Source organism: Peromyscus leucopus, chromosome 15 (assembly GCF_004664715.2).
Source record: "Peromyscus leucopus breed LL Stock chromosome 15, UCI_PerLeu_2.1, whole genome shotgun sequence".
Lineage (NCBI taxonomy): Eukaryota > Metazoa > Chordata > Mammalia > Rodentia > Cricetidae > Peromyscus > Peromyscus leucopus.
Genome location: NC_051076.1, coordinates 57,495,727 through 57,512,488, shown reverse-complemented (window position 1 = coordinate 57,512,488; position 16,762 = coordinate 57,495,727). Strand labels below are relative to the sequence as shown.

The 16,762-nt window shown below is 44.5% G+C and overlaps 1 protein-coding gene across 7 annotated transcripts in view; it reads right to left on the bottom strand.

The window, feature by feature from the left end:
- Srgap2 (SLIT-ROBO Rho GTPase activating protein 2) overlaps positions 1-16,681 on the bottom strand; it is a 219,227-nt gene extending 202,546 nt beyond the window's left edge. For 6 of the 7 annotated variants that reach the window (XM_028876502.2, XM_028876504.2, XM_037211431.1 and 3 more), the window contains exons 1-2: positions 16,583-16,681; positions 14,318-14,940 (exon numbers count right to left, since the gene is read on the bottom strand). In XM_028876502.2, coding sequence (XP_028732335.1) covers positions 14,318-14,384 — 67 coding nt within the window. In that variant the 5' untranslated portion in view covers positions 14,385-14,940; positions 16,583-16,681. Of the gene's footprint in view, positions 1-14,317; positions 14,941-15,673; positions 15,762-16,582 lie in introns of those variants that run through there. The other variant, XM_028876503.2, reaches the window with a different exon arrangement.
- Between the last annotated feature and the right edge of the window lie 81 nt (positions 16,682-16,762).

The window sequence follows — 16,762 nt, the reverse complement described above, 5'->3', positions numbered from 1 at the left end:
AAACCATTAGACTCAAGAACTGCCCGGGGGCAGAAGACAACACTAAACACGAAGATCGCTCTGAAACCTCACACTCTGTGTTTGGGCAAACATATCTGGCTAGTAGAGTGGGGAGAGGGTTCCCACGGCCTGAAAACAACGAGAACTCCGCACTCCTACTCCAAATAGTTTGAGCATAAAAAGGCACGAGCAGTTGCTTTGCTGCTCCTAATGTTATCGGATAATTTTTCAAATTCTTACTCAATTACATATCACCCTTATCTGCAATCTGCACAGGCCAAACAGGCCTGCTTTCACATCGTGCCTACTAACCCCGCAGAACACAAGTACCCCTCCCAAGTCATCCCTGCTCTCCTAAGCATGAGATCGTTTTCTATCAAGTCTTGTGTGAGAGAGTAAGTGTGCATGTATGTGTTTAAGTGTGTATACATGTTCTTTTTCTTCTAAGACCAAAAAAAGAAATGCAGGGCAAAGGTAAAAAATCTAGGCAGTTTCTGTTGCCGCCAGGATAATGATTAATTCTTTTGCTGCTGAATCCAGAAAAGCTGGCATTTCTAGACTGACAGTTCTACAAAACAGTTTTTTTTAAAAAAATCTCTCTCTCTCCCCCCTCCCTCCCTCCATCTCTTTTCACATAGACACAAACACACACACACACACACACACACAGACATAGACACACACAGACACACACACACACACAGACACACACACACACACACACACACACACACACACACTTAGAAGGATGTAACTGGCTTTGCCCTGGAGGAGGTGGGAATGGGGGGTGTGCTGGGGGGGAGGGGAGGGGGTGGGAGGGGGGAGAACAGGGGAACCCGTGGCTGATATGTAGAACTGAATGGTATTGTAAAATAAAATAAAAGGGAGAAAAAAAAAAAGGATGTAACTGGCACAATTCAGTAAACCAGATTCAACCTTTGGTGGTCAGAGTACTACTGTAGTTTGAGAAAGAAGTTTGTATTTCAAAATTGTGTTATTACTAACCTTAACACACCCATATCAAAAATTTCATTAATCCAAGTAACCGATGCCATCTACCCCAAATGCTACAATGTTTGGTTTAAAAATGCTGACAGCAAAGAACTGAGACAACTGACATCACCACAAATCACTGAACAAATACAGATGAAGAGATACAACACAACTGACTCCAAGGATGCCCGAAACATACGGCCCATTTATGTCACTTCAAGACGAAACTTAAGCCAGAGTTGGAGCTCTAAGAAACCCAGGACAGGTCTAGTCTGTTTTCTATCTTCCTCCAGAGATAATTATCAGTATCTGGACTCTGTGGCAACTCACTTAATGCAAACCATACTTTTGATCATACATTCTGAGAAGAAATGGTATCGCATCTTTCCATTTCCTAGTTAAGAACTGAAAATTCTGAGCATGGAATGGCTTGTTCAGGATCAGATAACTCATCCTACAATACCCTAAAACCTCTCTTCCCGTGGATGTATTTCTCAAAAGCTACAATGGTGAAAATATGAGCCACAGTTATTAATAATAATGCTCATTTTAAAACAACAGGCTGTTGCTTAGCCTATTCACTGGGTGAAAAGAAAACAGTCATGGAGATGTTTCAACTCCTCCTCCTCCGATTTGTCCACCTATGAGGCTCATCTCCTCTCAGACTGCAACACCTACCTAAGCAAACACCAGTGCAGTGTTCTCTGGGTCAGCGCCCTGCTAGCACAGAGGAAGCCACCTCTGTGTGTGTGCAAAAGCCATCCAGGCACAAGCCCTAGCGCTAGGCAGAGGGCTGTGCTGAGAACAGCTTCCGTACCCATAAGGAGAAAGAAATGCACCCGGCACGGGATATCTTCAGTGGTTTAAATCAGCAAGAATCATGAGCTCAACAACCTTTTTAGAATTGGAGATGTTCTCATTTAATTCCTAATTCACAAATGAGAAACCAAGACATAGTCAGGACAAGTGAACTAACTATGTACCAGGAAGGCATTTAGAACATTGTATTAACTCTTTTTTTCCCCCCACTAAGACACTGGGAAATAAGAAAAGTCAACTAAACATGTACAACATCTCAGAATATCAAAGAGTTTTCAAATGAATTCTTTTGTTGTTGGTAGTGGTGGTATTTTGAGACAGGGTCTCATGTTCTCTAGACTAGTCTTGAACCTTCTAAGTAGCCAAGGTTGCTGCTGCTACCTCTCAAGCGCTAGGATTACCAGTGTTTGCCTGAATCCAGCATCCGAATGAATCCTTTCCTTTGAGCCTCACAGCACTTGTTAAGTCAGCCTGGGCTTGTGCTGTTTTCATCACTACTTACTCGTGTGCTTTGGAGCAAGTCATTTAACCTCATTTTGCTTCATCTGTGAAACTGGGATGATAATAATAATAGTTACCTCATAGAGCCATTGGGAAATTCTTGGACTAATGTATGTAAAGCTTTCAAACCACAGCTTAGAACTATGAAGCCCTTAATAAGTGCTCACCATCAGCTCCATTACTAGTGAAAGCCAGGAACTGCTGTCCCCAATTTGCAGATAAGAAACACAGTTTCAAAATACCCACCTCCAGTCAAGATGCCTCCCAAAGAGCAGCTCAGTCATCCACCAAGCTCTCGTAGCAGTATGTGTACACACACACACACACACACACACACACACACACACACACACACAGAGGGAAAGGGAGGGGAAAGGGTGGGGAGAGGGAAAGAGCAAGCTCCTGGCAGGACATGTCTTGACAAGTTTCATCCTCTTTCTTGGGTCCCTTTGTTTTCTGTGCTCTATCATCCTGTGGAGTCACGGCCATTCCAGCCACCCGTGGCTGATGAAGTCTTCTCCAGGAAGAGCATTCAGAACCTGCTTTCTGTGATGATTCTTCCACTACAGAAGCTGGGCTTAAGCAGCAGATAATGTCAACTTCCACAAATGCCTTTTTAGTTACCTACCTAATGATTAATGCATTTAAAGCAAAAACAGAGAGACTCTGCCTTCTACCAACAGATGGTATCCTTAAAAAAGGGGGGTGGGGTGGAAATGGCACACATCCTAGCTGTTTTCCTTCCTCAGGAATATATATTTCAACTTTAAGACCATCCACTCACAATGCACAAAAAAGGTCAAGGCTACTAAACACCGAATGACTTGACAAACTGAGGAAAAGAGCTTTCCTGTTTCTCCCTTGGACCTTTCCTCCCCATGTGCTGCAGACCGTGCAGCTGTTTCTAGCCAGGTAACGGCTCTTGCAAAACCCATGCCTTGAAACAGTATCCTAACAATTCCATGTGCAAGTTAAATGCTCTTCATTCCTGGTCACGAGTGAACAAAATTTCCTCAAATTGGGATTTTTGAATATCTGTATAAATGGTAAATAAGTCCTAGAATATATTTTGCTTTAACTCCAAAAAGGCTTTACTTTTGTTTTAAACTTCTGAGAATTTCACACTAAATATTTTTCATGCAGAGTGGCTCACATTTGTAATCCTAGAACTCGGGAGATTGAGGAATAAGGCTTAACTACGAGTTCCAGGTCAGCCTGGACTACACAGTGTATTCCGGGACCACAAAGCAAGACTGTTTCAAATAATAATAATATATACCTTTTTGTGTCGTGTCCACTCACCCCCCACCCACCCACCAGGGTAGGATATATGATTGAAGAAATCTGAACAGCCCAAATATAGTTCTAGAACATTACACTCTAAAGAGGATAAGAGTGTGTGTGTACTAAATAAGAATCATGTCTCATTTGAAGGGGAGCTCCATCTTGAGGGATAATCAGTACTTGGCCTTATGGGATGAAAATATTCACAATGCTTTATCTATTTTGAATTTCAGGTAGCATTAGAGAAGGGAATGGGCTTTTTCTGCAATACAGAAGGAAAAGAGAAGAAGTGTGGTGACATGGCAATATGTCACATCCAACCTCAGCTCAGAAAACAGTTCAGTTAATTTATGAATTGTTTTGGTTGTGAGCCTGGCCTTTAATGACTTAGCCATGTCTCCAGCCCTAATCTGTGAATATTTTTAAAGTGCTTAGTATGTGCTAGAAGGTGGACACATACAAATAAATAAAGTGAGCAGAGATACAGAGAAGCAGGAAAGGCTTCCTGGCAGTGACGACATCTAAGCTGAGCTTTAAAAGATGAATGAACTTAGCGAGGCCCAAGGAAGAGAACTCAGTCCTAGAAGAGAACAGAACATGGGCAAAGCATGGCATAGCAAACTGTAGCACAGAAACTACAGTTCATTCAGTTCTGCAGCAGTGTGAAATGGGCCAGGCGAATGGGAAATAATGAGTGTGAGCAATCCTGCATGCCATGACCAAAGCAGAGCAATGAGCATCCGTTTGTTTCTAATCACTCTGGTGGTTTATCAAAGTCCAATTTAAAAAATATTTGTAAAGGAATGTATATTTCTAAGTCATCTTTTACTCATTCATTATCATAGTCAATAAATATTTACTAAAATCCACCATTTAGGCTATCATAATATTCCAGATGTCTTCCCTATATTATTATTTATTATATAAGTCAATAAATATGTCCTATATTATATTTATTATATAAGTCGATAAATATTTACTAAAATCCACCATTTAGGCTATAACAGTATTCCAGACATCTTTCCTATGTGAAAGGACCTCATAAGAAGAGTTATTTATTTAGCCTTTAATAGTTGTCACACATTGAGTTAATATTTTACAGTACATTTGCAATGATAAGAAGGTAAGTCTTATTATCTTATATCACAGAAGAAGATGCTTGGAAGAGAACTTGAGCAAAAAGATGATACAAGATTCCAATTCAAGGCTAGTTCCAACACCTATGTTCTTTGCATTCCATAAGACAGCACTGAGCCATTCCTACAAGCCATTAGGGTGGCAGACGCCTATAATGACCACACTAGGAAAGCTAAGGCAAGAAAATCGTAAGTTGGAGGCCAACCTGAAGACCCTATCTCAAAAAGCAAGAGGGCTGGGCTCTTTGGCTCAGCAGTTACAGCTTGCCTTGCAAGCAAAAGGACCAGAGTGCACATTCTCAGAACACACATAAATGCTGGGTGGGCATAATTGTAGCTTTGGAAGACAGGAGATCCCAGGAACTAGCTGGCTAGTGAGACTAGTTCTATCAGCAAGCTGTGGGTTTAAGAGGCCCTATCTAAAGAGAATAAAGTAGAAGAGCAATCAAGGAAGATTCTTGACACCAACACAGGAACGCATGCACCCTTGCACATACAAACAATATATGTGTGTGTGTGTGTGTGTGTGTGTATGTATGTATATATGTATATATATATATGTGTGTGTGTGTGTGTGTGTATACATATATATTCACCACATGCATAAAAAGAAAAAAACAGAAATTAACTCCTAGTAGAAGACTGAATACAAATATTCAAAACATATAAGGCAGTGCAAGATCAATTTCCTAGGGACTGCTATTGAGCAGTCCTATGTGAGTGAAATAGAATCTTTATGGTCATTATGACCACAGGAGGCATCCCAGAATAGATTTGACTAGAAGGGTGGGATTTCAGCAGATGAGCATGTAGGGCTGGGCAGGAAGAGAGGCACATTCCATGACAGCAGTCAGAACTCAGACTCTGGTAACAACCAAAGTTATAAAGCCTGTTTGCAGGGGGACAGAGCATTCACTGGGGCAAGCCCTGGGTAAGTCACCAAATGACCTACACCTCACTTGCTTCATTAACTAAATGTGATGGCAGTAATATATACCTTGTGTAAGGATTAAGAAATATAAAGTATTTGGGATAATACCTAGTGCATAGTAACCCCAAATAACATAGTAGCTAGTAGTGAATATGTTAAAGAAATGACAAGCAGTCCAGACAAGGTCTTTTGTTCCTCTGAAAGCCAAAAAGGGAAACATGGTTGAAATAGTAGATTGTAATCAACTGGAGGACAGAGCATGTGTCTACCTAAGAGAGCTGGTCTCTATTCAGCAGGCAATGGGTTCACCATTAGGGAAAAGTCACATCCATAGCCTTCAGAGAGACTCTCCCATGGAGTCCCCAGCCCTCCCTTGGCCTCTGGCTCATTTATTGGCCCCTTCTGCAGAGGTGTGATGCCCTAGGGATTGGTTCTAGCCAGGTTTATAGGAAAATAGATATTGTCACTTGTCAGCTCCCAACAAGGCCAAGACTTTTCTTCTCTCTCTCTCTCTCTCTGTTGTACACTCTCTCCTAAAAATACAATAATTGCTGAGAAAAAAATTATTAACCCAACCCCCTAGAGACAGTTTGCTTTTTGCTCTTTTTCATTAAGGTTAAAACAATTTTCTAGAAACTAGTTTCAGTAATGTGCAGCATTAGTTATAACTTTTAAAACTTGGTAATTTCTGGCTTTTACCTTTTTGTCTTCCAATTAATCTGTTTTCTCATGCATGGTGATTATAGTTCTCAGTTTTTATATTATAATGAAAAACAATCTGGAGATGTTATGCTAACTAATATTTGGTTATAATCACTATCTTGGAACTGATGGTTCCATAGATAGATAGATAGATAGATAGATAGATAGATAGATAGATAGATAGATAGATAGATATGGTACTTTTATTTTTTAGTGACAAGTGTTTCATGTAGCCTAGGCTGGCCTCAAACTGGCTATGCAACCAAGGATGACTTTGAACCTCCTGACCCACCTGCCTCTACCTCCAAGAGTACCAGGATTACAGGCTTGTACACTACCATACCAGGTAAATGTACTGTTGGGGATCAAACTCTGGGGTACTGAGGATCAAACCCACACTTTATGCATGTAAGGCAAGCATTCTGCAACTAAATTACATCCTCAGTTCAAATTTTATGCTTTAAATATGTATAGCTTATTAAATGTCTTTTGGGATTTTGTTTGTTTGTTTGTTTGTTTTGTTTTGTTTTTTTGAGACGGGGTTTCTCTGAGCAGCTTTGGTGCCTGTCCTAGATCTCGCTCTGTAGACCAGGCTGGCCTCGAAATCACAGAGATCCACCTGGCTCTGCCTCCTGAGTGCTGGGATTAAAGGCGTGCACCACCACCACCACCACCACCACCACCACCACCACCACCCCGCTATTAAATATCTTTTAAAACTTAAAAACAAAAGCTAGCTATGGTGACATATACCTATAATTCCAGCACTCATGAGACAGAAGCAACAAGATCATTCCAAGTTTAAGGCTAGCTGGATCTACACTGACATTCCAAGATCACACAGGGCTATCTAAAAAGTTCCAATCTCTAAACAAAACAAAATGATTCAATAAATTGCTTAAAACAAAGAAAAATGTATTAATTAATACAATTACTAAAAAGTATGAAATTTTATTGTTAATAAGATATAATGCTCATATTAAGAACATAGCTATATATTCAAAATACAAAAATATGTATTCATATTCAAACTTTAAAAAGTTATTGAGACAGTGACTTTATGAATGTGTAGGCTTATAAAATATTAGTATAGAACATGTTTTAAGAATGGGAATCTTAGGCTGGAGAGACAGCTCAGTGGTTAAGAGCATTGGCCACTCTTCCAGAGATCATGAGTTCAATTCCCAACACCCACATGGTGGCTCACAACCATCTATAATGAAATCTGATGCCTTCTTCTGGCATGCAGTTATTCATGCACAGCACTCATATATAAAATATAAATAAATTAAAATTAAAAAAAAAAAACCTTGTCGGGTGATGGTGGTGCACACCTTTAATCCAGCACTTGGGAGGCAGAGGCAGGTGGATCTCTGTGAATTCAAAGCCAGCCTGGTGTACAGAGCTAGTTCCAGGCCAGCCAGGGCTATACAGAGAAACCCTGTCTTAGAAAAAAAAGAAGAGGAGGAGAAGGAAGAAGAAGAGGAAGAGGAGGAGGAGAGGGAGGAGGAGGGGACAAAGGGGACTTTTGGGGGCTAGAGAGATGGCTCAGCTGCTTTTCCAGAGTGCCCAGGTTTGATACCTAGCCCACGTGATGGCTCACAACCTTCTATAAACTACAGTTCCAGGAGATCCAACACCCTCTTCTTGCCTCTGCAGGTACCAGGCACACATGTAGTACACAGACATACATGCATGCAAAATACCCATACACACAAAAATAAAAATGTTCAATTAAAAAAGAATAGGAGACCACCTACATTCATAGTAGCATATTCCAACAGGTAAAGAGTAAAAGAAACCATGTATCCATCAACAAATGACTGAAGAACCAAAATGTGACAGATATATTCACACAGTGGAGTATCATTCTACCTTAAATATGTGACAACATGGATGAACCTTAAGGACAATACACTAAGCAAAATAAGCCAATCACCCAATTTACCCAAATGGGTAAATACTGAATGATTCCACTTAACATGAGGTACCTAGAGTTGGAGAAGGAAAGTAGAGGGGTGGTTGTCAGAAGCAGAAGTTAAGAATTACTGTTTGGTGGATACAGAGTTTCTATTCTGCAAAATGAAAACAGTTCACTGGATAGATGATTGATAATGGTTGTAAAACAATGTCAATATAGTTAATGACACTGAACTGTACATTTAAGAATGCACAGTTAGCTGGCGGTGGTGGCGCATGCCTTTAATCCTAGCACTTGGAAGGCAGAGGCAGGTGGATCTGTGAGTTCAAGGCCAGCCTGGGATACAGAAGGAGTTCCAAGAAAGGCGCCAAAGATACAGAGAGAAACCCTATCTCCAAAAATAAAAAACAAACATGAATGCATAGTCAACTGTATATTTAAGAATTAGTATAACAAATCTTATGTGCATTTAATCACAGTTAAAGAAATGAGAGATACTACACAAGGTCATCAAAGACATTATTCTATAATTTTTTAAAGCTCTAATTATTTATTTTCAAATTAAATTTCTTCCAAAGTAACTTTCCAAGATTCTCCACTGGCGCTAACACTGTTTAAAATTGTTCTCTTCAATTTTATTACTAGAAATCATACATAAACTGTTTTTCCTTTCAGCATGACATAGTAGTTTCCTAATGTAGCCATCAGAAGTCTGGGATGGGAAGCAGACATGACTCCCCTAAAGAAAGGCTTTATTGCAGAAGGGGAGCTCTACAGGGACCAGACCAGGCACCTCAGTTTCTGGATTTAAACGTCAGCCCCTAAGAGTTAGCTGATGCTGAAAATATACCAAGCTAGGTCATAAGTCTATAAACTTCACAAAGGCTTATCTTTGGCTTTCAGCCTGAGTGGTACAAAAATCAATGAGATCCCAAAGGGCTTCTCCCAAGGAAATTTCTGTGCCTGTCTTCCTAGAGAATGCCTGACATAGCAAAGCTAGGGAGCATTCATAAACAGTTTCCAACCACTGCTGTTTTGCAGTCACACAGCATGACCTAGCTTCCAGTATTATCACCTTCCTTCAGAGCCTTGCAACTCTGGGTGCTTGAATTTTTCCAAGAGTTTCATTTTCTTCTAGGAGTCCATCTTATTGCTGAGTCTCTATTTCCCTAAATGAGGGAAGAAGAGCACTCAGTCATCTCCCAGGAAGATGACAGCATCTGCTTGAGGATTCCAAAGAGCTGTTTTACTGCAGCTTCTCACAAACTGATTATATTTAAAGTCTCCTTGGGGAGTAAGGATGGAGGCTGGGAGCAAAGACACCTCAGGGAAAGACCTTTGTTGGCACGAGCTAGGAATTTCAGAGCCCTCCCCTGAGAACAGGCTTGTGTAATACCACCAACTGGCATTCCCAAGCACAAGTGCACACACAATATGACTAGAGCTGAAATTTCACCTCCAGCTACTAAAGGGTACCAAAAGAGTTAAACTGTCCCAGGAAAGTGCTTGTGCTTCTCCTATCAGAATGTTCCAGATACAAATAATAAAAATTTCATTTCTCTCTGGCCATAGGAGTATATGCTGTAATCCCAGATTTGGGAGGCTAAGGCAGGAGGATCACTGTGACTTCAAGTCCAATATATATATACATACATGTATGTATGTATGTATGTATATATTAAGACCCTGTCTTGGCAGATCTCTGTGAGTCTGAGGCCATCCTGGTCAATATAGAGAATTCAAGGGCAGTCAGACTACAGAGAGACACCATGTCTTAAAAAAAACAAAAAAAAAAAAAAAGAAAGAAAGAAAGGAGAGAGGGAGGGAGGCAGGCCAGCCCTGTCTCAAAACATTAAAATGATAATAATTTTACTTCTTAGCTCAATGGTGGACAAAGTTGAAATAATAGAGAGGGAAGAGAACCCTTAACACCTAATTAATAAAGGACCTAGTGGCATTGTGGGCAATAATATGATTTCACCCAAGTCCCACTCAGACAATCATCTTTATTCTATGGACCATTCTTTACCACCAGCAAAGATGCTAACAGGCTAGAGGTCAAATGCACCAGTTTCTAATCATGAATCTCATCAAGGCTGTCAAGAATTTCCAGAAATTCATGCATATAAAAGCACTTTATAAATTTGAAAAAAAAAGCCATGTAAAAAGACTAAGAACATTAGTGCTTGTGAGTTGGACACTGAAAGATATGAACTTTTCAAAGGAATCTAAACACCCACAAGCCAGAAACAATGGTGGTTTTTAAGAAGGCAGCCACATAGCAGACTGACTAAGGGACCATCACTCCTGCCCCTTACAACCTCACTGAAACCTCAGAAATTCTTCAGAGCACATGCAAGCAGGTGCTTTTAAGGAGACACAAAATAATAGGAGAGAGTCCAAAGTCTATTTAGAATCTACTTGACTCAAACGATTCTGAATCAAGTAGAAAAAGTAAGAAGTAAAAAGCAGAGGCACATCCAACAGTATTTTCAGACAGTTTATCTACTCATACATAAAAGGAAATTAATGTTCAAAGAGTGTGAGAGCTTTGTTGGTAGTCCTTTTTAGTTTGTTGGGGGGGGGGTTGTTTTGTTTTGTTGGTTTGACTTGATTTTGTTTCTGAAACCGGATCTCACTTTACTTCAGGCTGACCTGTAATTATGTAGTCCAGAATGGCCTTAAACTCTCAGCAATCCTCCTGCCTCAGCCTCAAGTGCTAGGATTACGAGCATAGTCACCATGTCTGGCCAAAGGATTTAAATGACAGGCACATGACACATTTTGTTACTCCTCAGCAAACAAACCGGAACTGTTTCATTCCTACTCTGGTTTCCTATCATTTAGCAGCTGGTGCTTTGAGGGTGAACACTCAATGCAGCCCGACTAGTTGGCAGGACAGAGGGCTCCCTGAGGAAGGTAGACTATGTATATAGTCACTGAGTACTCTCAGGGGCCAGACACTATGCTACAAGAATTCTATAGACTAGCTCCTTTATTTCTCATAGAAATAGGAAATGCACACTATTTTGCCAATTTTCGAATTAAGAAACTGAGACTCAGACAAGGCATGTAACATAGTAGATCAAAGATTTAAACCTGGATTCTCTGCCTCCAACACCTTTCCTTTTAACCAACATACCAAACTGGTTGCCATATAACATTATTTTTTATCTTGGCATCTATAAGAGAAATATTTCTGGGAGCACCATGAGTTCTACAGAATGCATAAAACACTGAAACTCTTGTAGAGTGTGGGGGCTCACGCCTGTATGTTCAGACGCACAAGGCTAACTAAGGAAAATGGCCATGAATTCAAGTCCAACCTGAGCTACAGAGTCAATTCCAAGCGAGCTTGGCCTACACATAGAGATCCTGTTTCTAAAAAGCAAAACAAACAAAATACAATTTTTTAAAAAGCAGAAATTCTTAATTCTGATAGAAGGTTGAGTAGTAAGCTACATGGCCAACGCCAGCCTCAGGCCCTCTGAATTCAAACTCTATAGTGTCCCACCAGAGGTATGGTTCTAGAATGGAGGCTCCATAAGGGTCTGGAATTCTTCTTCGCTGAAGGCCTAGAACACACACTAAGCACTCAAAGAGTTAATAAATAAAACAAGGAAGTAAAGCTGCCACTTTTGACTGTGTAACCTTGAGAGGGTTCTGACCCTCTCAGACCTCAGTTTTTGTGTCCTCAAATGGCAAAAAAAAAAAAAAAAAAAAAAAACTTCCTGGAGGGATGTGACAATTACACCATACCACTCCTTGGGATACAATGAAGCATAATGAACAGGTAAAGTAAACTATGATCATATCACTACTATTATAAGTCACCTAATTTTGCCTTAAGAAGTTTTTTTCACCATGACCAGATGTTATTTCCACTGTGAAGATACCAGAAGTCATAAAATCCCTTCTCCCTTCAGATCTGCCACCACCTCAGCTGTGTGACCTTGAACAAACCTCTTCAGCTCTCTATGCTCTCCTCAGCTGTAAACTGAGGGACTAAACCAAATCAGTTCCAAAAACATCCTTGGGGCACCTCCTTGAGACAAGAAATCAGGGTCAGCTACCTACAAAATTCTTCACTTCTGAATAGATAGAGTCAATGGAAAAATATTGACACAAAACAAAACAGTCTCTAGTCTGCGGCAGGGTTGAAGAGAAACTCCAAATAGCTAACTGCATTACATCATCTCAATGAGCAATATTTGTAAATACGCAAAGTATTCAATTTGGAGACACTCTTGAGAAATTGTTACCAATATTTAAAAAATCAGCAAATTCTGATACCTGTCAGCACTGAACCTTCAAAAAGAAAAAAAATGTAAAAATCACTTTGCACCTTAGTCAAAGTGTGTGCTTTTGGAGAACCACCTGGGAAAGCCAAAGTTCTTAACACTCCCTCTGGCAACAGTTATGATTAGGACGCATTTTTTTAATGACATAGCTGGTTAAAACAGTAGGGGGGGGGGCATTGCAAGAGCAGAATACAGTGCACCTGGACAGGACACAGAGGCCAGTGGCCATTGTTTACAAAAGAGGCTGGGATTATGTGACAAGAGGCCAAGACCTCAGTCATAACTCAAAACCATACCTCTCTCAATTCCAATCCAACTGGAGCGATCATCATTCAACTACCCCATCCATGTAATAAAACTGACCAATATTTGCAGTCAAGTGGATTGAAGGTCCCTTAGGGCACCTCCTGCACTGACCAAACTGAAAATATGTGTATTTTTTAAAAATCCTGCAGATACAATGATGATTTCAAACTACCTTTCAATCTTCCAAGAGATAAAGGGACTACCCATTTCACATTCCACCTCTAACTCACACCCAAAGCAATCATGAGAGGGAAGTCACAGCCTTTCCCAAGTCCTCTAAGATAGGAAAAGGTCTCCTAGCATTGGTGCAAGGAAAGAAGGAGGGGCCCCTCCGTCTGTATTCTGAAACAAAGGAAAAACTCAGAGCTCCAACCATGTGGTGTAACATTCAAGGCCACCCACCTCTCCTACTTCCCAGCTAAGGTCTCAATGGGCTGGAGCCACATGGCTCTTTCCAGTGACTGGTCAGGAAGAGGTAGTGCCTTGCATAAACACAGGCTAGGACTCCTTCACAGGCCTGGACATCTCGTAAGGGAAACGCTGGGTGAGGAAAAGCTATTTGGGTACGGGCTTCAATTTGAGAAGCCAATTTAAGCAGTGGACCGACCACATGGTGAGGAGCCAACGCTTTCTGTCCCCAGGTCTACATTCTGCCTTACGCCTTCACATTCTGGCTGAAAGGGAAATGGACCTTTAAAAAAGCATGTGTTCTGGAGCAGAGGATGACAACAGAAGGGTTAAACAATTATGTCTTCCTAGTTTCCAGTTTCAGCACCACTGTGAAACCCTAACAGCTCAACTCCTTCAGGTGTAGGTGCTGATGGAAACCAGTTGGAATGGTCTTCTCTCGGGTCTGTGATCTTTGCAGGCAGGGTGACCATGGGCCAGACAAGTACAAGGTACACCCAATATGGCTAAGGACTTCCTGCATCCAGTGTCATGGCAAATCTCAGGCTTTAATACAGTACACCAGAAAAACCCCGCCTCTCCCAGGTCTCTCCAAATGGTATATACCCTTCTCAAGGTTGCCTTTCTGTCTGGACTTCTCTTCAACCTTTGAAATAAACACCTGTCAGATTTCAGCTGTCCTTCAAGGAAGCCTGACTCAAGACACCCAAAGGCAAATTGCAGCTTTTTCCTCTCTCCGGAGAACCTCCTGCCCTTCCCCCACCCAGCCTTGGGGAAAGAGCTGCCAAAATAATGGCCAGCCCCACAAAGATACTCCTAAAGCCCACTTCCAGAGACCGCGGCCCCTGACACTGTTGATCACTGCAGGGCTCTGGTCCACCTATGAAACCACCTCTGGGGCCAACTTGCCACCTGCTCCACCCAAGAAACGAACGCCCAGAAAATTAGGGTGGAAACGCATGCCTCACCAAGTCTGCAGAGCATATGCGTTATGTTAATTTTCAAAAATCCTTACCTTTGACCTGAGTATCGTACTCTGCGATGATCTCCTTATCCTTTTTGAATTTGGCTGGAGACGTCATGTTTTCCTTCTTTCTTCCAAATTCGAATTGTGAATTGATAGATCCACAAGAAAAATCCAACCACCGAAATCAATTCCTCCAAGGCCACTTCTCCCACGGGCAGAGGAAGCCCCCGCGGTGGTCTCCAGAGCTCCCAGGGAACACGGGCGGCAGGATGGGCAGCCGGCTACCGCACACACATGCAGACTGTGGGCGCTGAGGCCGGCTGGGAGGGGGGCGGCGGCGGCGGCTGGCTTATGTACTAAAGCCCTAGCCACAGCCGCAGCCTTAGCCAGAACTGCAGCGCCCTGAGGCTGGCCTGGGGTCTGACATCAACGACACAGGCGGGGAGTGGAAGTCCTTCCGCACAACATGGTGTATGGGATGCGGGGGTGTGGACGCGCCCAGCTGTGTCCCCGGGAGGGAGTGGGTTTGTCTCGGGGTGCCAGGGGAGGGCTAGGCGTGCTTCGCGGGGTGTTTTTTGTGGTACCAGCTCAAAGATGCTGCAAATCAAATCCCAAAAGGGTGCCGCTGCAGCGCGGAGTGGATCGGAAGTCGTTTGCTCCGGTTCACTAGCCTGTAAATGCAAAAAAAGGGGGAGGGGAGGGGGCGATCAGTCCGAGGGTAGATCCTAATCGCAACAGGGGTGGGGTCGGGGATGACACTCCGAGTCCAGCATTGGCTCATTCATCTTGGCCTAACACTGTCCGCTCGGCCTGAAGACCCGGCGTGGCGAGGTAGGGAGAAAAATGCTCCCTCCAGATTGTTTTAAAGCAGAAAGAGAACACTTTGGAGCAGCCGGCAGCGCGTGCTCCGGGCGGAGACTGCGGCGGGAAATCGGAGCTGCGGGTGGGGAACTGCGGCACCTCGGTGCTTCCCCGAGCCTAGCTAACCCAAGAGGGGCCCTCCCGCCGAGCCCGGGACGCGGCCCCTGACCCCCGGCTGGGGCACCTCCCAGACATCTACAGGATCAATGCCAGAGGGGACGAACCAGACGGGCACAACTTTTCTTCCCCTACCGCCCCTCCTCCCAGTTGTTTTGTTTTTGGTAACCAGCTTCTCCTGGCAGCAAAGCGGGAGGGGGGGTGGGGGGTGGGGGACGACGCTGCAGGAAGGGCCCGCTCCGCACGGGACATCCAGGAAAACAATGTGGTCGGCAGAAGCAGGAAACGGGCTAGAGGCGAGGGTCTAAACCGGGAAAACCCGGGGATGGGAGGCGGAAAGCGGCGGTCGCTTCCCCAAAGCCAGGGACGAGGGTGCCTCTAAATGGCCTTTGGGTCCCCCCAGCCCAGGGATCACAAATACCGCACCCAATCCCAGCCGGCTGGGAGGGAGGCATCAGTGAGAGTCGCTCCAGGAAGGCGCGGGAGGTGGCGGCGGGGAGGCTTGAGGGAAGGGCTCCAGGGCTGCGGCGGGCCCCTGCCTCCTTAGGCCGCCCTGTCCCCGCCGGCGCACAGGCGGCTCCAGGCAGTGTCGCCTACTCCCGGCGGCTGCAGGAAGGGCCGCGCGCAGGAAGAACGAGCAGAGGCCGCGCGGTGCGGGCGGGCGGGCAGGAAGCGGGAGGCGGGCGTGAGGTGGGGTCCTGAGGCGGGAGAGAGCCCCGGCCAGCCCGAGCAGCCCCGAGCTCGGGCGACCAGAGAGGGCGCCGGGAAGACGGCTTTGGGGGCAAGGGCAGTGGGAGAGACCGCGGTGGGCTGCGGCACGAAGTGCAGGATGTTGGCAACTTTGGGGACCCGCATGAGGTTTGGATATCGGAGTGGGTGGGGAGCCCTGGGAGACAAGACTGCAGGGCTAGACGGAGAGAGAGCCCTGCAAGCCGTGAGGAACACCCCATCTTTCCGGGTCCTGGGCTGCCAGCCAAGGCTGGGAGACCAGGGACGAGGCCAGCGGACCGTTACGGAGAGGCCCCGAGGTGGACCCGGCCAGCCAGCCGTGTGCAAAGGGGCTGCAGGAGGGCGGTGTCGCCGCGTGAGGACAGTCCTCGGCAATGCAGGGATGGGCGGGGAGATGAGCAGTCCTGAGAAGTATTATGGGCTGCACTGGGGGGTTTGGGGGGTCGCGGGCCCAGGAGGACGGTGTGAGGACCGTGGGCGGCGGCACCCGCTAAGGCGGCGCCGAGAGCAGCAGCATCCGCGCCCCGTCCACCCGCCCAGCCCGGGTTTGTTCAGTCCGGGCAGCAGCCAGGCATACGGAGAAGGGAAGGGGGAAGGAGCCTTTACCTGGCTCTGCCGCGGCGGGTCCCAGGCCCCAGGTTCCGCTTCCCACTTAGCGCTCTCCTCCCCGCCACCCTCTTCTACGCAGTTCGGCCCCCCAGTTCCCTAAGGAGACTCCGCCAACTCCGCAAGACCCCGCCGGGAAGCAGAGCCCACCCCCTTGCCAATCACTACCCGCTTTCTATC